The 24,628-nt window shown below is 46.9% G+C and overlaps 1 protein-coding gene across 1 annotated transcript in view; it reads right to left on the reverse strand.

The window, feature by feature from the left end:
• The window catches only part of CLCN6 (chloride voltage-gated channel 6), a 36,788-nt gene extending 13,198 nt beyond the window's left edge, over nucleotides 1–23,590 (reverse strand). The window contains exons 1-18 of the mRNA XM_081923544.1: nucleotides 23,439–23,590; nucleotides 19,927–19,986; nucleotides 16,696–16,761; nucleotides 15,607–15,672; nucleotides 14,638–14,704; nucleotides 14,025–14,131; nucleotides 12,395–12,521; nucleotides 12,197–12,264; nucleotides 10,673–10,731; nucleotides 9,694–9,826; nucleotides 8,158–8,271; nucleotides 5,864–6,030; nucleotides 4,656–4,782; nucleotides 4,084–4,213; nucleotides 1,815–1,968; nucleotides 1,529–1,688; nucleotides 481–587; nucleotides 188–374 (exon numbers count right to left, since the gene is read on the reverse strand). Of these exons, the coding sequence (XP_081779670.1) occupies nucleotides 188–374; nucleotides 481–587; nucleotides 1,529–1,688; nucleotides 1,815–1,968; nucleotides 4,084–4,213; nucleotides 4,656–4,782; nucleotides 5,864–6,030; nucleotides 8,158–8,271; nucleotides 9,694–9,826; nucleotides 10,673–10,731; nucleotides 12,197–12,264; nucleotides 12,395–12,521; nucleotides 14,025–14,131; nucleotides 14,638–14,704; nucleotides 15,607–15,672; nucleotides 16,696–16,761; nucleotides 19,927–19,986; nucleotides 23,439–23,519 (1,980 nt within the window). The 5' untranslated portion in view covers nucleotides 23,520–23,590. The remainder of the gene's footprint in view (nucleotides 1–187; nucleotides 375–480; nucleotides 588–1,528; nucleotides 1,689–1,814; nucleotides 1,969–4,083; nucleotides 4,214–4,655; nucleotides 4,783–5,863; nucleotides 6,031–8,157; nucleotides 8,272–9,693; nucleotides 9,827–10,672; nucleotides 10,732–12,196; nucleotides 12,265–12,394; nucleotides 12,522–14,024; nucleotides 14,132–14,637; nucleotides 14,705–15,606; nucleotides 15,673–16,695; nucleotides 16,762–19,926; nucleotides 19,987–23,438) is intronic.
• Between the last annotated feature and the right edge of the window lie 1,038 nt (nucleotides 23,591–24,628).

Consider the following 24,628-nt stretch of genomic DNA (forward strand, 5'->3'; position numbering starts at 1 on the left):
AGGCGCTGGGTGGCCGAGGAATTAATACCACAATATAGAATCATGCGAGTTGTAGAGTTGTAAGGGAACCCATCTAGTCCAACCTGCCTCGTATCAACAGGCAGGGAGTTCCAAAGACCTAGGTGCTGCCATAATCAAAGAAAGCACTCCATTTGTTCCCCACAAGGGACTCCGCCCCAGAACCCACCTTGAACTTGATGTTGTTGCTGATCAGCTGGTCCCACTTCATGAACTCCCTCTCGTACGCCCGGTTTTCGGTCACCACCGGGAAGGCGTGGTGAACCGTCGTGCGCAAGATGCTCACGAGGGACTGGATCCGGGTGTGGGGGTAAACGTACATCAGGTTGGGCTCCATGATGTCGCTGGCTCTCAGCCTGGGGAACATCAGAAAGAAGCAGGCTTGAGAGCTGCACACACACATGCAGAGAACAAGCAATTTTAACACAGGACAATTTAAGATTGTTGAAATCAGGGACTGACTTGTCCATTTCTGCCTTGGTTTCCCACTCGAGAAGCGGCACCCCTCGCAAGTTGATGTAGATGTCGTAGATACCTTTGTTGAAGAGGTCTCCAGTCCATTTGGCTACCTGGAAAGAGGAGGATGAGGAGGAGCTGGTACCACAAGCTCCTAAACACAGGAGAAAAACCTCCAAATTAAATCACTGCAATGCATACTACATGGGGAACGCCTTGGAGACAACTCGGAAACCTCCATTGGTTTCCACAATGGCCAGACTGCTGGCTGGGGCTCCCTTTAGATCTCATATAAGGTAAAGGTAAAGGAGCCCTGGACAGTTATGTCCAGTCAAAGGCAACTATGGGGTTGTGGCGCTCATCTCACTTTCAGGCCAAGGGAGCTGGCATTTGTCCACAGACAGTTTTCCAGGTCATGTGGCCAGCATGACTAAACCGCTTCTGGTGCAACAGAACACAGTGACGGAAACCAGAGCTCTGAGAAACGCCGTTTACCTTCTTGCCGCAGCGGAACCTACTTATCTACTTGCACTGGCGTGCTTTCGAACTGCTAGGTTGGCAGGAGCTGGGACAGAGCAACAGGAGCTCACCCCGTCGCAGGGATTCGAACTGCCAACCTTCTGATCAGCAAGCCCAGGAGGCTCAGTGGTTTGCAGCACAGCGCTACCCGCGTCGCTTCCAGATCTCATAGAAGCCATTTTAAAGCACCTACATTGGTTGCCAGTTCATTTCTGAATTAGGGAGTTCTGCTTTGGGAAGTCCTCAAGTTAGCTGAGGAGGCTTTCTGCCCAGCAATCCTCATTTTGTTAATTTGTGGTCTGATGTAAACCGCACCTACAAAGTGGCCTGGCACAACTGCCGACGTAGCTCCACGGGGTGATGGTGGTGGGTCATAGAACTGGAAGGGATCCCAAGGGTCATCGAATCCAACCGCCTCCAATGCTGGTATCCCAACACACAGTCCCCCACCCAATTTGAAACCGTACCGAACCCTGCTTAGCTTTGCAATTGCGCTAGCCGTTGGAAGATTCGGTGCCGCTGCTAACAGGCTCACCATAAGCGTGATCATGATGGGGAGCCCGTACGTGATCTCGTTTGTGGACTCGATCAGGATGACGGTGAGGCTGATTGTCATGCGCACGACGCCTCCCAGGAAGGCAGCTGCCCCGATCAGGGCAAATGTCCCCGAGTAGATGTGGTCCAGGCCGATGTAACTAGGGGAGCGGAGAGAAGACAAGTCGGAGGGTGTCAGGATGCAGCGGAGACAAGCAGGGAGGGTCTGGGGAGAGAGGGAGGGGGGGTCCTGCCCCATAGCGCCATGCGCAAAGCAGAGGAGGCACCTTTTGAGGAGGTTGGCCACCAGGCGTCCGAAGGCAGCCCCGCAAAGCAGCGACGGGACAAAGAGGCCGCTGGGCACAGAAATCCCGTAAGTCCAGCAGGAAAGGAGGAAATAGAGGAGGAAGAACAGGGAGAGGGTGACTGGGCTGAAGGTACCTGCAAAGACAACAGGGAAAGAGGCTTGGGTGGCAGCCCACAGGAGCCCCGCCCACTGACACGAGAGGCCACGCCCCATTCAGGAAGAGCTCTTCCCCCTGCCCCCAAAAAAGCACCCAGCCCACAGACTCCGTCTTACAGCACTCCGGTTATTCTGAGTGGCTGGGGAAAGAGGCGGTTTAAGTGGCAGCCAGCGGGAGCCCCGCCCACTGAAGTAAAAGGCCACGCCCCTTTCAGCAAGAGATTTGCCGCCCCAAGAAGACTCCCACCCACAGAAGCCATCCCAAGGCACTCAGGTTATTTCGATACTGTGCGTTTATCGCTCTATAGGAGGGCTGGAGAACATTCAGTGTGTCATATGGTATCAGGAGTCCAGCTCCTATCGTACCCTTCCCACTAGAGCCCAGCAACATCTGGGGGACCCTCAGGTGTTCCCCAGACCCTTCTCTATAAGGACAAGCATTTGGTTTAGTTTTCTAAATCCCTGGAGTCCAGTGGGGGTGGGTCTATGTAAGGCTCCGTGAGAAATTGCCCCGGAAACATTCTCTGCTCTGGGCAAAAGACACATGCCCAAATCCTGCCCTGAAAATTGCAATGTTTTAATGGTAACTGTGCCTACCTATCTCCATATCAGCCTTCTCAATGACCCCGTCTCAATTGTGAGCTTCTAAAAAGCAGTTTTTGCTCATGAGAAGAAGAAAAGCTTCTTAAGTTCTTCTCGATCCCTCTCTCCTATATTCAAGTGTGCACCAGAACAGTTACCTTCCGTTCCCTTGTAATAAATTGCAGAAAGCGTGTCATTCATACTACCTGCATTATCTTCAGCCTTGATCAGCTATTACCCAATGCCATAGTGTTTATGTGAATATGTATGTGGACTGAGAGCACCCTGAAGTGGACACAGGTGGTACTGTCGTGGCGACAAAATCCTAACTTTCAGAAGAGCTGTTCTAGGGCGGTCCATGGTATTTCTGCTTTAGTAGCTTACAGACTCACTGGACATTATATGTACCAGCAAGTTACTAGTAACTCCAATAGTCTAGTAAATCCACAGTAGCAATGGTAGCTCTTCTTGACACAGTAAGTCTGTATGCCAGTAATTTAGTAGTACAGTGGAACCTCGGGTTACAAACACCTTGAGTTACAGACTCTGCTAACCCGGAAGTAGTACCTCTGGTTAAGAACTTTACCTCAGGATGAGAACAGAAATAGCATGCTGGCAGTGCGGTGGCAGTGCGAGGCCCTATTAGCTAAAGTGGTACCTCAGGTTAAGAACAGTTTCAGGTTAAGAACGGACCTCCGGAACGAATTAAGTTCTTAACCAGAGGTACCACTGTAAGGCTACTCATCTAGCTGAGTAATAGCAGCTCTGCTTTATGTATAACACCCAGTAAGTTGTTAAGATAAGCTACTAGTCTAGTAAATAGCAAGTAACAGCAACAGGTGTCCAATAGGAAGCTTAATAGATAAAACAAGAGCTGAAAAACAAAACTAATGGGAGATGTTGCAGTGTAGAGTCAGCCACGACACCCCCACTACTTCTCAGCTAGCCAGAATCCTGTTGGTCCTCCTTGTGCTATTTTGGGGTATTCTGCCTGAGAATCACCATATTTTTCTCTCTATAAGACGCACCAGACCACAAGACGCACCTAGTTTTTGGAGGAGGTAAACAAGAAAAAAAATATTCTGAATCCCAGAAGCCACAACAACAAGAGGGATCACTGTGCAGCGAAAGCAGCGATCCCTCTCACTGTTCTGGCTTCTGGGATAGCTGCGCAGCCTGCATTCGCTCCATAAGACGCACACACACTTCCCCTTACTTTTTAGGAGGGAAAAAGATGAGTCTTATAGAGCAAAAAATACGGTATTTCCCTGAATATTTTATGCTTTTACAATCCTTGGGGTTCTCCCCACAAAACCAACCCCCACCTGTGAAACCTTCCTCTTGGGCATGGGTGATGCTGTGCATTGCTTCCCCGCCCCCCTTTTGGCTACGATGACACTCACAGCCTGAGCACCCAAAAATATCCAGGGTGTGGTTTTCACGAAGCCAGCAGCAGCCTTTTTCGCTGCTCTGCCAGCATGCCCTCTGGGTTCCTCACAGCGACCACTCACCCTCCTGGTGGAAAAGCTGCAGGATGGCAGACTCCTGAGGGTTAAAGAGAAGGGTTGCCATGTCGTTGTAAGTGTCGTTTGGGCAGAAGAATGTCTTAATGCTGGAATTCACTTCGTCAGATGAAGAATCCTAACCCGTAACAAGACAGCAACAGTTAAAAAATAAAATAAAAAAGGATGAATTGATAGGTTTAATGCGGAATTGGAAAGAAAGAAAGATGTTAAGTGATTAAGTAAATTTTATAAGAATATTGGTTTTGGAAAACCGTTAAAATGATATACACTGAAATTCAACCAGGGGGATATGAGGAAGTCACTTAACAATGTTACTAAGTTTGGTTTTAATATGGTTGAGATTTTTGTTTGTTTGTTTGTTTGAAAAAAAATTTGGAAAATCAATTAAAAAAATTGGGGGGAAAATAAAAATAAATAAGGAACGGCACTCACACACTGAGCATCGGTAGTAGAGGGACCGAGGGACGTGCACTTAAAACTAAGGGCAGAGGAATGTGTTCATTGCCATCAATTTTACCCCTCTCTTCAAGGAAAGGGCCTGCGGCTCTCGCTCTTACCTGCAGGCCGAGAGAGCTGTTGCCCCCGTGGTTGGTAGAAGACAGCGGCCGGCATTCCCCTAGAACCATGGAAGCGACAAACACCACAAGGGTGGTCGTTAGACACACCAGCAGGCTCTCCAAGACTCTGCAAGCGAGAAGAGGCAAGAGAAGCGTGCAAGGGAATTCGGTGGCTCAGAACCGCTCGCTGCTGCCGCCCTTCCTTCCACACTGCTGCCGTCCACCACCGGTCTCTCCATAGGGAAGCCACAGAAATGGAGAGATCCCCGCTACAGGCTGTCCCAAGATAGTCCAGGGCTGGAATGGGAGATGTAGTCCCAAACATCTGGAGGACACCAGATGTGGCTCCCTAGGCCTTCCTATCTGGCCCTTGGCCCTTGGCCTCCCTAGGCCTTCCTATCTGGCCTCCCCAGGCTATGTTGGGAAACTGCGTACGTGCAGCTACTCACACAGAGTCAATTAAGGTTTGGCAGACAGCCAGAAGGCAATCTGAAGGAGTAAGTCTGTCTGGTGATAACAGAGACATGGAGTCCGCTCCCTGATCGGTCAAGCTCTCTCAAAGGAGTGATAATTAATGGCCTACTAACTGGAATGTGTTAGTTCGGAGTTCATATTCAGTAGTTCTGTGTGTGGGAGTTGTGAGTCGTGTCGGAGAGAGCTAGCAAAAGATCCGTGTTCTGTTCCTGTAAATAGTCCGCTGTATATAATAAACACCTGACTACAAGTTCCTGGTTCCTGCTTCGTCTATCCTGTCTGCAGCTAAGTCGCCAATTGCTTCCATGGATTCTGCGTGTACTCTGCTAGGTCTGGCTAAGGTCCTGCAACTAGTCAGAACGTTGCGAAATGCCAAATAGGTTTTACCAATTGCTTCCATGGATTCTGTGTGTACTCTGCTAGGTCTGGCTAAGGTCCTGCAACTAGACAGAAAGTTGCGAAACACCAAATAGGTTTTGCCAATAGGCTACGCCCCCCCGACCGCTGACCCTGCATCACATCTTTTCCAAAAACTTTTGTCTTGCTGGTAAGTGCCCTTGGCCTGCAATAATGCGCTCGTTTTCCTGGATGGAGAGCATCCAATATGTGTCAAGGTTCCCAACCCTGACCCCCTTCTTCACTAACAGTCTGGCAAACACACGCACACAGCAGCAGCAGCAGCAGCAGCAGAACAAAAAGACGACAATGACAGGCAGGGTAAAGGAGGCAGGTACCTGACCAGCTTGGGCTTGGGGTGGACGTTCCGCATGCGGTACTTCGCCAGCCTCTTGTTGATGCAGTTGAAGGTAGCCCCCAAGAGGCCGCCCAAGATCCCCATCAGGATGAAGAAGCCCAAGTCCACGGCCGTCCACAGGTGGCATTTTTTGTCAGATTCCGGGCACTAGAGGGAGTGGAGTCGAAAGGAAGGCAAACAGGTGAGTCAACAGAGAGAAAATGAGGCATTTCATTTTATGCTTCAAGGAGGAGGGGGGGAAATCAAGAAGCAGGAACACGGTGAAAAAAGAGGACACAACCTCTTTTTTGGGCTAAAGGGATGGGTTTTCCACTCCATGTCACTTTCAAAAGCGCTTGCTTGTTAACCATGTCATGTTATGTTAAAGCCTCGCTCTGGGTTGCTAGTAAGTTATGCTCATTTCTTTCCTGCAGAGGCTAGTGACAGCCTGTGCTTTATGTACTGACATGCTGCTAAATTTTCATGGTCACTTTTAATAACTGCACTGTTTCTAATAAGAACCTAACTTTAAAGCCCTAAACGGCCTCGGTCCTGTATACCTGAAGGAGCGTCTTCACCCCCATCGTTCAGCCCGGACACTAAGGTCCAGCTCCGAGGGCCTTCTGGCGGTTCCCTCCCTGCGAGAAGAGAGTTTACAGGGAACCAGGCAGAGGGCCTTCTCGGTAGTGGCGCCCGCTCTGTGGAACGCCCTCCCATCAGATGTCAAGGAAATACACAACTATCTGACTTTTAGAAGACATCTGAAGGCAGCCCTGTTTAGGGAAGTTCTTAATGTTTGATGTTTTATCATGTTTTTAATATTCTGTTGGGAGCCACCCAGAGTGGCTGGGGAAACCCAGCCAGATGGGTGTGTTGAATGGTCTCTTTAAATCTGAAGGTTCATTATTGTTCCAAAAGATGTGTATTTCTTTAAAGGCCAGAGCAAATAACGTGACCTAGTTTTACAGCTGTGAAGCAACATAGCAGGTGCTGTTAAGTTATGTTTATTAATCTGTTGGGTATGGTATATAAAGAGCAGCATGTAGCTCTCTCAGTACCCTGGTGGATGGGTCGTGCTTATTGATATACAGTGATACCTCGGGTTACATAGGCTTCAGGTTACAGACTCCGCTAACCCAGAAATATTACCTCGGGTTAAGAACTTTGCTTCAGGATGAGAACAGAAATCGTGCTCTGGCGGCGCGGCAGCAGCAGGAGGCCCCATTAGCTAAAGTGGTGCTTCAGGTTAAGAACAGACCTCCAGAACGAATTAAGTTCTTAACCCGAGGTACCACTGTATTGTAATTTAGTGCAAAAGGAGTTTTTGTTTTTGTTATTAAAACCTAGCAAAAGTTACTTTTGCATGTCTTGAAATGTGTGGTCTCCCCAGCACGCATTCTGCAGCGCAACAAACCTGCAAATAGCCAACAGGGTGGGGTGTAAATAATAAAATTGTTGTTGTTAAGGACCTTCTGGAGCCAGCCAGTGGCCCATCTAGTGCAGGATCCTGCTCTCACACTGGCCAATCAGATGTCCACAAACAGGACCCGAGAGCAAGCGTACTCTCCCCTCCTGTGGTTTCCAACAAACTGGTCTGCAGGACCATGACTGCCTCCCATCACGGTGGCAGTACACAGAAATCATGGCTAGTAGCTATTGATAGCCTTCTCCTCCATGAATTTCTCTAATCCTCTTTCAAAGCCGCCCAAGTTGGTGACCATCACTGCCTCCCACGGGATTGAGTTCCATAGTTTAACTATGTGCTGTGTGAAGGGCTTTTGTTTATCTGTCACAGATCTTCCATTGGATACTGAAGTGGCAGGAGTTGATAATGCAGGTGAGCTGCAAGCAAGCTGCCGGCCAGCTCTGTGGAGGCTCCTTTTATTGACACAATATGCAAACCCAGGCAGATACATTATGGGCTGTAACCTTTACACATCTTCCAGTCCCGAGATCGTGGGGTGGTACAAAGTTATTTTGGCACCTGTTTCCACCGCGTCTTTTCCCCTTGCACGGTGTATGACAAAGGAGACAAAGGTCACAGATAGGATACGGCTGACTACTGAGATCACAAGATGTTCAGACAGCTGTGGCTTTATCTGTGAGGGGGAGTGTGCCCCGCACCCCAAGATCATGCGTGCAGGCAGCTGAGGCTGCCCGCGGGAGGGGAGTGTGCTCCGCACCCAGCGATCATTCCTACAGGATACCCGTGAGATCTAATGTTACAAGGGAGAAAAACATTCCTTGCTCCAATTTCTCCGTGCCGCGCATCGTTTCATGTCAAGCGATACCTACCTTGAACTCCCCAAAATTCAGCAATCCCGGGAGCTGGAAGGAACCCCAACTTCCAAACTGGATCCCGGAGCGGAAGAAGTTCAGAGTGAAGGTGGCAGACATAGAACAAAAGAGCTGGGGAAGGAAGAAGAAGAAGAGAAGAAGAGTTTGGATTTGATATCCCACTTTATCGCTACCCGAAGGAGTCTCAAAGCGGCTAACATTCTCCTTTCCCTTCCTCCCCCACAACAAACACTCTGTGAGGTGAGTGGGGCTGAGAGACTTCAGAGAAGTGTGACTGGCCCAAGGTCACCCAGCAGCTGCATGTGGAGGAGCGGAGACGCGAACCTGGTTCACCAGATTACGAGTCCACCGCTCTTAACCACTACACCACACTGGAGAGAAGGTAGCATTTGAAAGGGGTGGTGCCTATGCCCAGAGGTCACAGAAAAGATCACAGCATGTATAATCAGAATAAAAGCAACAATCTAATAAGAACCCCACTCCAAAAAAGTCACCTGTCAGGGGACTGCCATCGGAACAGGGGAGGGAGGCAGGGGGAGCCACAGGGATACAGAGAGTGTCTGAAACTCCTAAGGAGCAGTTCCTCCTCCAGCAGTGGGAAAAGCCACACCTCCAGTGGAGAAGAAAGGGGCCAGGCAAGCGAGGAAAGGGCTCAAGGATGCTGCTGAGAGCCCCAGTGCCTCACCTAGCCAGGCTGGGCAGGAGAGACGCACGCCCCTTCCGTCACCCAGCATGCACAGAGGGGTGAAACGCAAAGAGGGGAGGCGGAGGCTTGGGATACCAAAGTTCTTGTGCTGGGGGAGAAGCCGGAAGGGGCCACTCCCGGATTCTGCAAGTGACTTAAGACGAACATGAACTTTGTGGTTCTGCATTGTAAATAGTTTGAACAATAAAACCTGTAAAAGACAGGTCGGAGTCCTGCCTGGTTACTCACAAGCAACCACCACCCGCACCTGACAGTCACCACATTTTTAAAGGGCATGGGATGTCAATCAAGTCAACCAAAGGCCAGGTTAAAAAGGAATGTTTTTGCCTGGTGCCTAAAGGTGTGTAATGAAGGCACCAAGTGAACCTCCCAGGGGAGAGCATTCCACAGATGAGGAACCACTGTAGAGAGGGCCCCGTTCTTGTGTTGCCACCCTCTGGACCTCTCAAGGAGGAGGCGCACAAAGGGGGGGCCTGAGAGGATGGTCTCAGGGTTCAGTAGGTTCATATGGAAAGAGATGGTCCTTGAGGTATTGCGGTCCTGAGCCATTTAAGGCTTTATAGAGCAAAACCAGCACTTTGAATTGGGCCTGGAAACTAATTTGTAGCTAGTACACTCAGACCAGGATTGGTGTAATATGCTCAAACCGTCTTGCTCCGGTGAGCAACCTGGCCACTGAATTCTGCACTAGCTGAAGTCTCTGAACCATCTTCAGAGCCAGTCCTACCTACAAGATTTGGTATAGTCTTCCTCCCAGAGACTCATTTTCAGTACAAACTCATTTTTCAACCAGTAACTTGTGATAAATCATCCCTTTAGGGCCTCACCACTTTCCACGTCAGGCCCTGGTTCCAGAAGGACGAGCCCTCTTCGAGGCTGAAGAGTGTGCCACCAATTGGGGCCCCAAAGGCTGCGGCCACACCAGCAGCAGCTCCAGCAGACACAAAATCCCTCTTGTCCCTGGAAAGAGAGAAAAATTGAGGGGGAAATCGGGATAGTGTTTTCTTTTTAAAGAATGTTTTGATCGGTTTCCAATTGAGCTTCAGATGCTGCGAGAACGGACGCCAGAAGTAGGATATAAACATTGTCATTAGTGAAATGCATTATCCCACAACTGCTTATGTGTTAGTGGAGAATGCTCTGTCATGGAATTGTAGTCAAAAAGGTAATAGAAAGGTAAGCACTTGTATAAAGTCGTCAAGAGTCTCGCGTTCCATTTAAAGCTTTCACACGCTTAGTGAGCTTTTCTTAGGAGATGTTTCTTAACAAAAGAGGCTGGGTCAGGGACAGGGAACCTTTTTGGCACAGGGGGACAGGATCCATCACCTCACATCATAGTGAAATCAGGGAACAGTGTGCTTTGAAGCCCCAATCGTTGGGACTTCAAAGTGCAGCGTGGGGGCTCTGGAAATCTGGAAGTTCAAAGGGCAGAGCAAGGCTGTTTGCAAAAGGGCTATTAAGCAGCCCCGTGGTGTGCTTTGGGCTGCAGGTGCCTGTTTGCAGATGGGGAACAGGCATGCACAGCCAAGCTGTGCAGGATATAACCCCCATTTGTCAGCTAACGAATGTGCGTTAGACCCAACTTCTTTGACTGTGAGCGCCAGTTCCCATGAGCATGTAAGAATTGCTCTCTCCTTGAAATGTGAATCAGGTTTTCTCCAGAAACTAGCCAGTGATTCGCCATCAGTACACCCACTTTCCTCCTTGCCCAAGCGTGGCATAAACCACAGGTATGGAGATGCATCTCTTAAGATAGCACATTTGAAATCACCACTACCACATGCCCACCCTGATTTGGTAATGTACCTATCGCTGCGGAAATAGGGAAAGTTGAACTGGATCTTCCTCAAAGAGATGCTCTGGAACTGGGCAGAGAAAGAGAGAAATAACAATTCAGAAGCTGAACAATACGGATACAAACACACACACAATTACTGTAGACCGTGCTCTGCATATAAACCGTGATCCCCTTTGAGAACACACACACAAAGCACAGTAAATGAACTAGGAAGAGAGCTCAGGTCCTTAGAGGCAAGCACAAATTCATGAGACAGAATTCTAAGAACAGACTTCCACTTCTTGGAATCTTGAAAAGGGTTAAGTCTCTAAGCTCTCACTAGAGACTTGAAAGCCTGCAGGGAATCCCTGTTGCAAGCTCAGAAATGGGCACGGACTGACCACCTGTATGGACAATCTATCCGGAAGATATTTGTAATTTCGATGAGTTTAGTGATCTGACATGGTCATCTCTTCCTGCCCCTGTTTCCTTCCTGCCTCTGTTTACTTCCCCTCTCTATCTTGTTGAAGTTCTTCGATGGCTGATAGCAGCCTTTAATGCATAACCTGGTGGAAGGAAGAAGTGATAATGCAGGGTACCTTCTGACCTTCTCTGATGTTAGACATGCTTGGAGGAACATGCAGTATTGGAAGAGGGGGCTAAAGGTAAAGGTAAAGGTACCCCTGCCCGTACGGGCCAGTCTTGACAGACTCTGGGGTTGTGCGCCCATCTCACTCAAGAGGCCAGGGGCCAGCGCTGTCCGAAGACACTTCCGGGTCATGTGGCCAGTGTGACATCGTTGCTCTGGCGAGCCAGAGCCGCACACGGAAACGCCGTTTACCTTCCCGCTGGTAAGCGGTCCCTATTTATCTACTTGCACCCGGAGGTGCTTTCGAACTGCTAGGTTGGCAGGCGCTGGGACCGAAAGACGGGAGCGCACCCCGCCACGGGGATTCGAACCGCCGACCTTTCGATCGGCAAGTCCTAGGTGCTGAGGCTTTAACCCACAGCGCCACCTGCGACCTGGAAGAGGGGGCTAGCTAATTAATAATCTGCACTAGCTAGTCGGGGAAGGCACGTAGGCTAACAAGTTAGTATCTATAAAGCGGATGGTTTGGGGGCATAGTTCTTTGTGAAGCTCGCGTACCAACTCATAGCCGGAGGGTTACCTGGGAGTCACTTCACCACTTCTTGAGGTCTTACCAGTGGCAGATCAAAGTGCTTGGTTGGTAATGTATATAATGCTTGCTATTCAGAATAATATCTTTAATCTTAATAATAATAATAAAATTTTATTTATATCCCACCCTCCCCAGCCGAAGCCGGGCTTAGAGCAGCTAACAACAGTAAAATGATACAACATTCTAAAATCATTTCATTATAAAATAGTTCTGGTTGAGGCCAGCCTAACCTCTCTGTGGCCCGGGACCTCCTAGATGTTTTTGTTTGAAGACCGTAAGGTTCTTCTCACTCACTTGTGTTTGTATTGCTTCTAAATCTCATTAGAAGAGCCACCTGGCTTTTGGCAAGACACCACCTCTGCCGGCACTCACCTGAGGCAGTCCAGCTCCTACCACAGCACCGCTGTGGATCATGGGACCTTCCTTCCCAACAAAGAGACCTGGAAAAAAGAGACAGGTGGGTGAGTTCTCTATAAAAGCCAAGATCTGGGAGCTGGAAGGATAAGAGACAGATTAAAAAGTGTCATGCAGGTGGGAGCAGACTCCCACAGGGGACAGGTCCCCTCTTACCTCCAGCGACGCTGAAGAGCACCCCGAGAGCTTTGCACACCAGAGTCCGGAGGCGAACAATCCCAGGGACCTTCACTCCGTTCAAGTAGCATTTGATCTCCGGAATCCCAGAACCGGCAGCCACAGGCTGAAAGGAGAAGGACCACAGCTCAGGAACAGAGCACTTGCTATGCATGTAGAAGGTCCCAGGCTCAATCCCTGGGAGCAACCTCCAGGTAAGGCTGGGGGCAACCCTTGCTGAAATCCCTAGAGTGCCAGGCAGTGTAGAGAACAAAGAGGTAGGTAGACCAGTGGTCTGACTCAGTATGATGAGCTTCCTAGGTTTCTATTTAAATCAGCCCTCTGTTCAGAATCATGAGGACTAGGATCTTTAGGGGAAGGACCAAAGCTCAGCCGCACATCACCTGCTTTGCACACAGAAGGGCCCAGATTTAATCCCAGGCTTTATAAGGTAGGGCTGGGACAGAGCGCCCAGTCTGAAACCCTGGAGAATCGCTGCCAGTCAGGGAGCCAAGGCTGAACTGGATTGGACCACAGGAACCTCAGTATAAGACGGCTACCTATATCCCTATGTATCTACATGTGGGTTTTTTCAAGTGTTATTGATTTTGGTTTGTTTGTCTTTTTAATGATGGTGGTTTTAGGCCTTGTTTGTTTTTAATTGGTTTGTGGATTTTAGCCAGGTTTCATTTTACCATTTTGTTGGCAAGCTCTTCGATCAAATGGTGTATTAATCTTCTAAATGAATAAGGCGGCGTAATGCTCGAGACCCAGGCAAAATATGAATCAAAGGAGGTTCATATTTCTGACCCACAAATCTACTTACAATGGCACAAGTGGTGTTCTTGAATCGTTTAGGAGTACAATTCAAAGAGTTGGTGCTGACACTGAGGTCTAGCTCCGAGGGCCTTCTGGCAGTTCCCTCCCTGCGAGAAGTGAGGTTACAGGGAACCAGGCAGAGGGCCTTCTTGGTAGTGGCACCCTCACTGTGGAACGCCCTCCCATCAGATGCCAAGGAGATAAAGAACTACACAACTTTTAGAAGACACCTGAAGGCAGTCCTGTTTAGGGAAGTTTTTAATGTTTGATGTTTTATTATGCTTTTATATGTGTTGGAAGCCACCCAGCATGGCTGGAGCAAACTAACCAGATAGGCGGAATACAAATAAAATAATAGTAATAGTAATTCTGAAGACAAGGCTTGGCCCAAGAGATGCCTCAACAACTTTCCAGAGAAATGTGTTGGTTAAAAAGGTTGCTCAAATCCCTGTTTTAGTCCATGCTTGCAATTCAGGTGTAGGTAACCTTTGACCCTCCAGATGTTGCTGAACTACAACTCCCATCAGCCTCAGCAAATGTAACCAATGGCCAGGGATGATGGGAGTTGTCATTCAGCAATATCTAGGGGGCCAAAGGTTCTCCATGCCTGCTCTGTAACTATTTGCCTGGTTGCCTATGGTGAGCAAGAACTGATGGCAGGCAACCAGGCAAGAAACCTTTTTTTTGCAAAGTAGAGAACGGAAAGTTCTTTCCCACCAACGACTTAACTCAGGTTCATGTGGGAAGACTGGCCTATAGAAAATTCCGCACACTGGAGAACTTTCAAGCCTGGCTGGCTGCTCCGTATTACCTGGATCAAGACGAGGAGGCTGGCCAGGAAGATGAAGGTCAGGTTAAAGCCGAGGAGCTCCAGCAGGGACACCGCAAGGCAGCCTTTCTCACTGCACTCCTCCACCGCTGCAGGGCGAGAGTCAAGGAAATGGACGCAGCCAGCCTGGGAAGACCTCTCTGCTTTATCCCAGCTGACCTATGCAACAAGAGTTCCTATTTATCGGCAAAGAACAACTGCTTCAACCCATGCTGCTTCAGGGACAGAGCCACAGAAATGGGCACAGCCAGCCTGCCCACATTACAGGGGCAAGGAACTTGTAAATCAGACTGAGGGCCGCATTCGCTTCTGGGCAAGCTCCTAAGGGCCATGTGCCGGGCGAGGCCAGAGGCAGAAGTTGGCTAAGCAACCAATGTGCATTTTACCTTTTTATGGTAGGCTAGTTTCTACACGGGTGGCGCTGTGGGTTAAACCACAGAGCCTAGGGCTTGCCGATCAGGAGGTCAGCGGTTCGAATCTAGCTAGCAAGGCTTCTCAGACCAACTCTCAAAATTACTTCCTTGGGTTCTCCTGTTCAACCCAGCCACTGCCTCAGTTAGAGAGGCCACTGAAATGACAAAACCAAGGTGGATACAATTCTGCACGATGTGGAACTTGAGTCTGGAGAAGAGTCGTACAAAGAAGTCCACAAAGAGACCAACCTGCAAGAGGAGAAAGGGAGGTTATGGAAAAGAAGACCAGTGCCATTACATTGCAGCAGAAAAGGGAAGGTTCTTCATCCTACCGGGGACCGCATGGAAGTGTGGCCTAGCGGTCAGAGTGCCAGCCTAGGACCTTGGAGACCAGGGTTCAACCCTCAGCCATGAAGCTTGCTAAGTCATCTTAGGCCTGTCACTGTCTCTCTGCCTAACCTACCTCAAAGAGTTGTTCTGAGAATAAAACAAGGAAAGAGGGGTGGAACCGTGTACATCACATTGAGATCCTTGGAGGAAATGCAAGATTTAATGCAATAATAGATTTTTAAAAATAAAAAATAAACAAACATGAGTGGTGAGCAGGTACAGAGGCAAAAAAAAATGGGCAAATCAATACATGTATACTAGGATATGTTCAAACCACACAAAAACCGGATGATTCTACTTCCCCCAAAGCATCCTGGGAGGTGTAGTTTGTTAAGGGTGCTGAGAATTATTCAGAGACCCCCTGTTCCCCCTCACGGAGCTACAATTTCCAGAGCGATTTAACATATAACTCTTCTTCCCCATGCCACGACATCATTATTAATAAAACAAATGCAAAGCAATAATGCCCTTTGAAAATGTGAGTGATGGAGAAGAATCAGTCCCTCTCCCCATGGAACTCTGGGAATTGTAGTTCTGCAAGGGGAAAAGGGGTCCCTTAGCACCCTTAACAAATTTCGGTACCCAGGATCCTTTAGGCGAAGCTGCGGCTCTTTAAAGTGGCATCCTAGTGCTTTAAAGGTATAGTGTAGACAGGGTCTACTCTGTGGGGCACAAGCACGGGATATAATGGGTCTACTCTGAGTAGGACTAGCACTGCATCTGCCCTTCACTGGAGGAAGCAAGCTAGCAAGAACCCTCACCATCCCAGTGCAGACTCCAATGGCAAAAACCACCATCCACTTCACTGCTTCATACCGCCAGCCTTTCTGCGAGAGAGGGGGGAAAAGACAGAGTTGGGAATCATGTGTCGCCACCACTTCACACACACACACACACACACACACACACACCCCTCTTCCAAAGGATTGGGGTAAAAGCAGGGTGGATAAAAATCCATTATTATTTTCATTTAAATTGGATTTTTAAAATAAAATGCTTTTGAAGGAAAAATCTTTCTAAAGATAGTTTTCTACTTAAGTTACATTATAGTCCAAAGGCTATTCATCAGGAAATAAGGATTTGTTTTAAGTTTTTCATGTGTGCTAAAACTCACTCTAAGTTTTCTTTTTTAAAAAAAAATGTTTAACCACATCAGTTAACAAACATGGATACGTATACTATAATGTTATTGTTTTAGTTAAATTGTTTAAATTGTTATTAAGGAAATAATTATTTTTCTCCTTCCAATAAAGTACAGCAGAACAGTTGTCCAAATATAAACAGTTAACTTATTAAACCTCACAATAATTTCATAATTATCTATGTATTTCTAATAGTATAACCAAATCAGTTATTTTTGATGTATCTGTAAAAGCTACTCTAAAAATTTATTATTCCAAAAATGAAACCTCTACCTGGTTGTAAATATTACGATTATACCAGCAAGAATGAGTCTGTAAAAAAAAATATGATTTCAATCAAGTCTTACTGACTAGTGATTTAAATCGGTTTGATTTAAATCAAACCCACCCTGAGCAAAAGTCAGATCCTGTAGAATCAATCTGAGCATTGAAAAGTCCACAGAGCTGAAAGAGGAAGTGGGAAAGAGTGTCATCCTTCCAAATTCCTCCTGCAACTCTATTGTACTCTTCAAGGAAGGAAAAGGTAATAGCCCTCGTCGCCTCATGAGCAAGAAGGAAATGAATGGAGGATCTCTGTGGCTTTATGTGTAACTAAGGGGAGACCTCAACTACAGCAACAAGTACCAGGCAGGCAAGCCCTAGCTGATCAAGACTAAAACAGCAGAAACCAATTACTCCCATGACTGTAACTTCCCTACACCATCTTACCTTGCTGTCAAGACTTTCCAGAACTTCCAAGTAGGGTTCGTTGATGCTACGATCATAGTCCAAACTCTGCAAGTGGGTGGGAGAGAAAGGCAAGCGCATTTCAACACAACCCATAATACAGGAGGAAGAGAGCAAGAACCGCTACATTCGCACTCACATTTTCGAAAAGAAATTTCTTACTCCAGACAGAAGTTGCCAGGAGGGAGAAGCTGTGGCCCTCCAAAAATCGTTAGACTCTGTTGACATGGCCAATAGCCCCCATCTTGCGTTAAAGATAGTTAGGGGCAGTAAAATCAAGCAATGGTCTAAGTTCAGAGAAGGGTTTAGAAATTAGCCAGGCCCCCTCTTTCCTTTCTCCTTCTGTGATGGAACTCCTATTTGGGGGCTTCCCTGGCTTTTTTCTGGCCCACGTAGGACCAGTCTGAATAGTTGGCCTTAGTGAAGATTTGACGTTTTCATCCCCAAAAAGTATGTGATTTGAGTTTCTATTGAAATGAGGCTGCATTTTAATGTTGTATTTTAATATTGTTCTTAAGTTGTATCTTAATCAATTATTTTATATCTGGTGTTATCTGCCCTGAGCCCGGTCTTTGCTGGGGAGGGCGGGGCATAAATATTTTTTATTATTATTATTATATTACCGGCATGGGGTACAACTGCAATTATGTGGAGATTTCCGCGCACCAGTTTGGCAACCACAGTCTAAGAAGCTCTGCCTTAAAAGGTAAAGGGACCCCTGACCATTAGGTCCAGTCATGACCGACTCTGGGGTTGCGGCGCTCATCTCGCTTTATTGGCCAAGGGAGCCGGCGTACAGCTTCCGGGTCATGTGGCCAGCATGACCAAGCCGCTTCTGGCGAACCAGAGCAGCGCACGGAAACGCCGTTTACCTTCCCGCTGGAGCGGTACCTATTTATCTACTTGCACTTTGACGTGCTTTCGAACTGCTACATTGGCAGGAGCTGGGACCAAGCAACAGGCGCTCACCCCGTCGCCGGGATTCGAACCGCCGACCTTCTGATCAGCAAGTCCTAGGCTCTGTGGTTTAACCCACAGCGCCACCCGCGTCCCTAGCCTTAGTTCATGGTTAATCTCATTTCCATTTCCACTGTGTGCATTTTTCCTTCTTGCATCCTGGGACAAGTGAATTGCTGCAAGAGCAAGCTACAGTCAAGCAACGGAGTTAAGGTCATAGAACCATAGAATTGTAGTGTTGGGGCACTTCCGGGTCGGCGCCATCGCCGAATGGCGGACTCCCTCCGAGCTCCGGAGGGAGCCGGCTCGGCAGGGGCTGGGTCCTACCGCGCCGGCGACGCGGGGACCCTCAAAAACCACGGGCACGGAGACCGTGGACATGGGGACTCGGCTGGTACCGTCAGCGCCCTCCCGACTCGTGAAGGAGCCTTTTTAAAGGCTACGGATCGGGTGCCAGGGAGCGGCGTGGTACTGTGAGTCTATCGCTTCCCCTGCCGAGCGCAGCCGCAAGCCATTCGACGGAGAGCGCTGGCTTTTTCCAATTGAAATTCGGACACTTAACAACAACCCGTGAGTAATTGGGTAACCGGGTACAAAAGGAGAAAAAAAAAAAGGAATTTTTTTTTCGGATTCGGTACGAGCGGGGGGGGGATCTAAAAAGGAAGTCAGTCCCCTCCCTGATTGTAAACATGCTAAAACAAGGACTGAGAAACCAAGATCAATTCAGAAGTTTATTGTTGATAAAAAATATAAAATTCCACGATGGAACTATCACAAGAATTGTGCTGGAGGAGAAAAGTCGAAGGTGAGAGGGAAATGGCAACCCCCCCTGGGAACCGGGGCGATTCCGAGAACCTGGCGGAGAGAGATGGAGAGTTTGACAGCTGTCAAAGTAGCTGTCAAATCGTGAGAATACAAAGAGGACTCTGTTACAAGTATTTTGCTGGTTAATTTTGATACAATTGGATATAAATATGGATACAAAATGTCGGGTGAAAAACAAAACAACAATTTGACTGTTGGATGAGAGGACACAAAGTTATGGCAACCCCCCTAGAGGGGCAGTGGGACATTACAAGCGACGTATGTGGAAAACTACTCTGGGATGTGTATTGGTATTAGCTCCTGGGAAAGTAGCAAAACTGAAATATTGTTGTGTCTACAGAGGTGACAACATAATAGAATTTTTCTATTGAAGTATGCTAGGAACTGGACGTAAGTTTTTGTTCCTGAATAACAAACCTCTGCAGAGATACTAGATTTCAGAATAAGAATGGTTTTGCAGCTGAACATGACAGAAACCTGAGAAAGTAAGAAGCAAAAGAGTTAAGGGCCAACTACGCCACAGAAAGAACAATGGGAGGAGCAACAACGATCAAGGGAAATTAAAGGCCTCGATTAAACTGGACTCTTGAAATTAAACATTATTAAAACAAGCAGATTTAAAGAAAACCGGCAAGATGGATTGAGAAAAACTTGGCTGTGGACTTGAGACCTCCAGGCTGACAATATACTGACTGATGGACATGGGGAATCCAAACCGGGGAAGGGAGGGGGAATTTTAGAATCCAAAGGCTATGTAACCAACTTTTGGAATCTTCTACTATCTTCTATCTTCTATCTTTTTATATAACTTTGGCATCTTGATTTAACATGTTTTGGGGGGGAAAAAGGGGGAACTCGTGGAAGGAAATGGGGTAGATCTTGGGGGAAAAATCTTTTGTTCTATTTTGTTAAAGATGGGGGGAAAATCTTTTGTTCTATTTTGTTAAAGAGGAGGAGCGACGTTAAGACTGTAATTTAAATTGGCTATCAGGTACAACACATTAGGCATAAATTGGGAATGAGAACTTGTGGAACCAACATAGGGAAAAGGGAATACAGCTGGGAGGGGAAGGAGGGAGTCCCAGAAAGAAGGTTATGAAAATAAGGGTTTAAAATTGGTCTTTTTTTCTTTCTTTCTTTTCTTTATCTTTTCTATCTTTTCTATTTTGTTATTATTGGAAACTTTAATAAATATGATTAAAAAAAAAAAAAGAATTGTAGTGTTGGAAGGGACCCTGAGTGTCATCCAGTCCAACCCCCTGGCAAACAGACATCCAGTTGTGGCAACTGTAACCGAGATTTAAGGTGATGTTTGGCTTATATATCCAACATTTGTGGATGCACACATACCCTTCACAGGAGCCTATGCTTAACCCCCCCCCCCCCATCTGCTTCTTTTAATTGCCCATTGACAAAACCGTCACTGCTCACCTCATAGTCCTTACGTGGGAGAATCTCGTCATCTTCTTCCTCAGTTTCTCCAAGGATAGTCTGGGAAACAAATCGAAAAGTCTCAGAAGTGAATGAATGAAATTTATTACGGTCCCAGGCCAGATTCACATACTGTACTAAGCGAACATAAAACACAACAGAATCAAGTTTGAATTAATAATTGAGTATGACAATAAACAATACGAATATGACAAGTCATTAGAAATGTGGTTTAGGTCTTAGTCTCTAAAATATTATCTAGAGTTTGCATCTGAGGCCTTAGTCTTTGTACCAGCACAGCTTGTTCCCTGCGTTTTATGGCAGCCGCGCAAAATTTGGCCACCCTTAGCGCGATCTCTGGATCCTTATCCTCTATCAGGGATTTTAAGCATTGAGGTTCAGACCCACTTGGAATTTTCTGTATAACAGGGGTGATCAAGACCGAGCATATATCCTCATAAAAACATTGTAGTAAGACATGAGAGACGGTTTCCACCTCTATCAGCTCCGCATATGGTTTACCCACATATCTGCCCTGTAATAAGGCAGGTGGCAGCACATTGAATCTACCGAGGGTGAACGACCGTCTATATTTAGATATTTGTAATTTTGTCAGATATAATGCTGGGGTAAAACCTCTCCCATTGTCTTTGATTGCTGGGTGCTTATTCATCTCACTCACATGACACTGAAATTCTACTTCCCAGATTTGTTGGCGAATTGTTGCTCTGGCTTTCTCATATCCTGTGGCTATCAGTGCCTGTGGCGAAAACCCCAGCTTTTCATATAATGTAGTTTTCCATTTTGATTGATAGGGATCCAGTAGGGTTAAGGGTACTAAGTCTCAGAAGTAAATGGAAGTCAAGTTGATCCACAACAATTCTTTTTCATTGTTGTTTGATACTGGGGTAATCTAGTGGTCCCCAACCTTTGGGAACCTGGAAGGTACATTGGAAAACTTTGTTGTGGGCCCCCATTTCACAGAAGGAAAACTGAGTAATATTCAGAACTTGCTGCCCCAAACAGGCAAACCACCTGCAGTCTTGAACTCCCCCAAACAGACAAAAACAAACAAACTAGGAAACACTTTCCACAACCCCTGTGGTGTAATGGTTAAGAGTGTCAAGAACTAGGTCCTAGGAGACCAGGGTTCAAATTCCCAATCAGGCATGACGCTTACTGGGAGACCTTGTGCCAGTCACTGCCTCTCAGCCTAACCATGAGAACCATGAATAAACCATACCCTGCAAAACGCCTCAGTTTAAGAACAAAATAAAATAGGGAGATCAATATGCAACAAGGAGACAATAAAATGCAACCTCTTAGCCACACACCTCTTAGCCTCTACACACACATATACCGGTACATAGAAAATTATTAATTAAATTTATTAGTTGCTTTTTGCCATGGCAATTCAAAGCGACTTACAATATTTTAAGCAAACATATAAATTAAAACCAGCATTTTTTGTTGTTGTTTTTAAAGGAGCTAATATATGGAACAGCTAATATATTTTGTCAAACAGGTGGTATCCAGAAACTTTGGACTACAACTCCCATCAGTTCTGGACAGCATTTGTAGCCCCAAACATCTGGAAGGCACATGAGTGGTACACTAAACTAGCTTCTATGGTCTGTGCTAGTGTAGAAAGACCTAAATTGCTTGGGACTCAAGTACGGTTCTTAGAGGAGCAGATCTCTCCCAGTATCAACTGTGTGTCCAAGACACATTGCATTGCCAGCAGACATCACCATTAACTCACACAGCTTGCAAACCAGCGCTCACCACTCATTTTCAGGCTGCCCATAAAATTCTTAGACTCAGCACTGAGAATGAATTGGCAACCCCGGATCTAAGACAATCAGCCTTTAATTTCATGTATTTTGGGTTTACTTTAAAAAAGAAAGAAAAAAGAATGAACTGTGATAGTAAAGCCCCATCTACTCTACACATTTAAAGCACTATTATGCTACTTTAAAACAATGACAGCTTCCTCCCTGAAGAATCCTGGGAATGTAGTTTGTTACGGGTGCTGAGAATAGTGAGGAAAGAGACCACTCTCCTCGCACAGCTACAATTTCCAGAGCGGTTTAATAGTCATTCCCATCTTCCCAGGAAACTCTAAAAACTGTAGCTCTCAGGGGGAAATACAGTAGAGGGTCTCCTAAGAACTGGAAGAGATCCAATAGGCTACAGCAGAAATGTTTGTCATGAACCTGCATTTCGATGAAAAAAAAGCTAACATCTGAACATTTAGCAAAAGTGCTCGGTGGATTCTCAACTGGTAAATATCAGAATTCTCCAATATCACCCTCTGGGCTAAGAAAATACTGAATGTATTTCCATTACTGCATACCCACATTTAAAAGTTTGCATCTTTCAAGAAAGCACTAGTTCTTTATCAGGGTGCAAACAGTCACAGAAATGTTTAAGTACAGTGGTACCTCGGGTTAAGTACTTAATTTGTTCCGGAGGTCCGTTCTTAAGCTGAAACTGTTCTTAAACTGAAGCACCACTTTAGCTAATGGGGTCTCCCACTGCCGCTGTGCCTCTGCTGCATGATTTCTGTTCTCATCCTGAAGCAAAGTTCATAACCCAAGGTACTATTTCTGGGTTAGCGGAGTCTGTAACCTGAAGTGTATATAACCTGAAGCGTATGTAACCCGAGGTACCACTGTACATGCTATTCCATACATTTGAAAACAAAAAACAGGCTTTCAGGTTATTACATTAGATGCTGCAGACACCTCACTCCAGTACCCAAGATGGGTTGCTTCCAACAACCGCCTATTGAGAGTAAACCCATTGAAACTAATAGGCTTCTAGGAAAACATGTCCAACAATTTGAATGGTTCTGCTCTGACTAAGACTAATGTGGAATATAATCCTGTCCATACACGTGAGATAAACAAGTATCACCGCAATGACCCATTGGAAAGGAACTCTGTACATGCACAAAACCATACCCCTTAAGAGATGTATGCTCCAAGACAGAATATTTATATAGACAAGCAAGTGCCGTCTCTGAGCATGTAGAGTGCAGTTTCCCCTTTCCAACGAGTCCCTGCAATGCCCCCTCCCAGTGCCAACACATATATACAGAGAGAAAGAGGGGGAAAACCCTCAGATATATGGGGGGGAGGCTTCAGAGTGACCCATTGGAGAAGCACTCTGTACATGCACAGAAGCACCCCCTCCCTCAGACGTGCATGTCCCAAAGGGTAAGATTTTACAGCTGCAGCAAAGCAGGTGGGCTGCCTCTGAGCATGCACAGAGCGGTTTTTCCCTTTCCAATGAATCGCTGCAAACACACCCACGCGCATATCTCTGCAGGAGCTGAGGGTTTTGCAGAGACTCGCTGGAAGAGGGAAGTCCACTCTGCTCATGCTCAGAGGCACCCCCGCTTTGCTACGGTCACCTCCCAAGACCAAGCACGGTGCAAACAATGGGGACAGGCAAGGGTGTTGGCTCCAGCCAGGCTCTCGCGGCCCCCCCCGGCGCCCCTCCCTCACCAGCTCCTCCGGGGTGCGGCTCTCCCTCTCCCCGCAGCAGCAGCAACAGCAGCAAGCGCCAGCCCCGCAGCCGGCCGCCATCTTCCTCGTAGCCCCAGGCAGACGCCAGCCGGAGAACCCCGCGCATGCGCCCTGCCGCTCGACGAGCAAGGAGGGGCGCGGTCGAAAAACGGAAGTGCTGGTAGCGAAGCCCACAGAGATACGAAACTCAGAAAAATCAAGAGAGGGCCAACTTTTTTTTTTTTTCCTCTGCATGGGAGATTTCCGGGTACGCGGCAGCCCTGTTCAGGGAAGTTTTTAATATTTAACGCTGTACTGTTTTTAACATTTGATTGGGAGCCGCCCGGGTGGCTGGGTATAAATAAATAAATTATAATTATAATTATTATTATTATTATTATTATTATTGGCCCCGACCACCTGCAGCCGGGAAAGCGCGGCTCTGCAAGCGAGTCCCTGAGGACTAGGATCTTGCCTTGTATTCATTCCTAAGGGATGGGCTGCAACTCAGCGGCGAAGCATTCGTTCCCATCTGATTGTGCGCAGTGGTTTAGACTGAAGCTGCAAGCTGCCCTCGACATTTAAAGCACCCCGCCTCCCAATTGTCATGGGAATCCTGAGGTCTCCATTGCAGTTTAATGGTGAATTTTGGACAGAACGGAGCGGTAAAAGACTTGGATTTTCATAAAAGAGGCAGGATGAAATGATTAACAATAGAACCCACAAAGGGGAGGACCCAAGAGATTCCTTGGAATCTTGTTTTTATGTTGTATATGTGACTGTGAAATTTTAATTTGAAAAACCAAATAAATAATTTTTTTAAAAAGGAATTCTGAGGTCTCAAATATAGAATAAATGTTGATAATTGCACAAGGTAAACACACATACGTAAGTATATAAACCACATGTCTAAAATAGTACAGGAGAGCAACCCCAAAACCATCTTGGCTCCCCTAAAGAGACTCAATATTTCCTCTGCCTCCTTAAACTTGAGAACAGGTAGGCAATTCGGGGAAGTTCCTGAAGGGATTCCTCTCCTATATCTATGAACCTCCTTTGTATTAATTGTCATCATTCGTCCAGATGTTGTGCATTGAGGGATGTCTGACGGGCATCCTGATTGTCATATCAAATGCAAATGATTTGTGTAAAATGTGTCTGGAACTATGTAAAACTTGTTCAGTCCTCAG

The sequence above is a fragment of the Podarcis melisellensis genome (assembly GCF_964234715.1).
Source record: "Podarcis melisellensis genome assembly, chromosome: 8".
NCBI lineage: Eukaryota > Metazoa > Chordata > Lepidosauria > Squamata > Lacertidae > Podarcis > Podarcis melisellensis.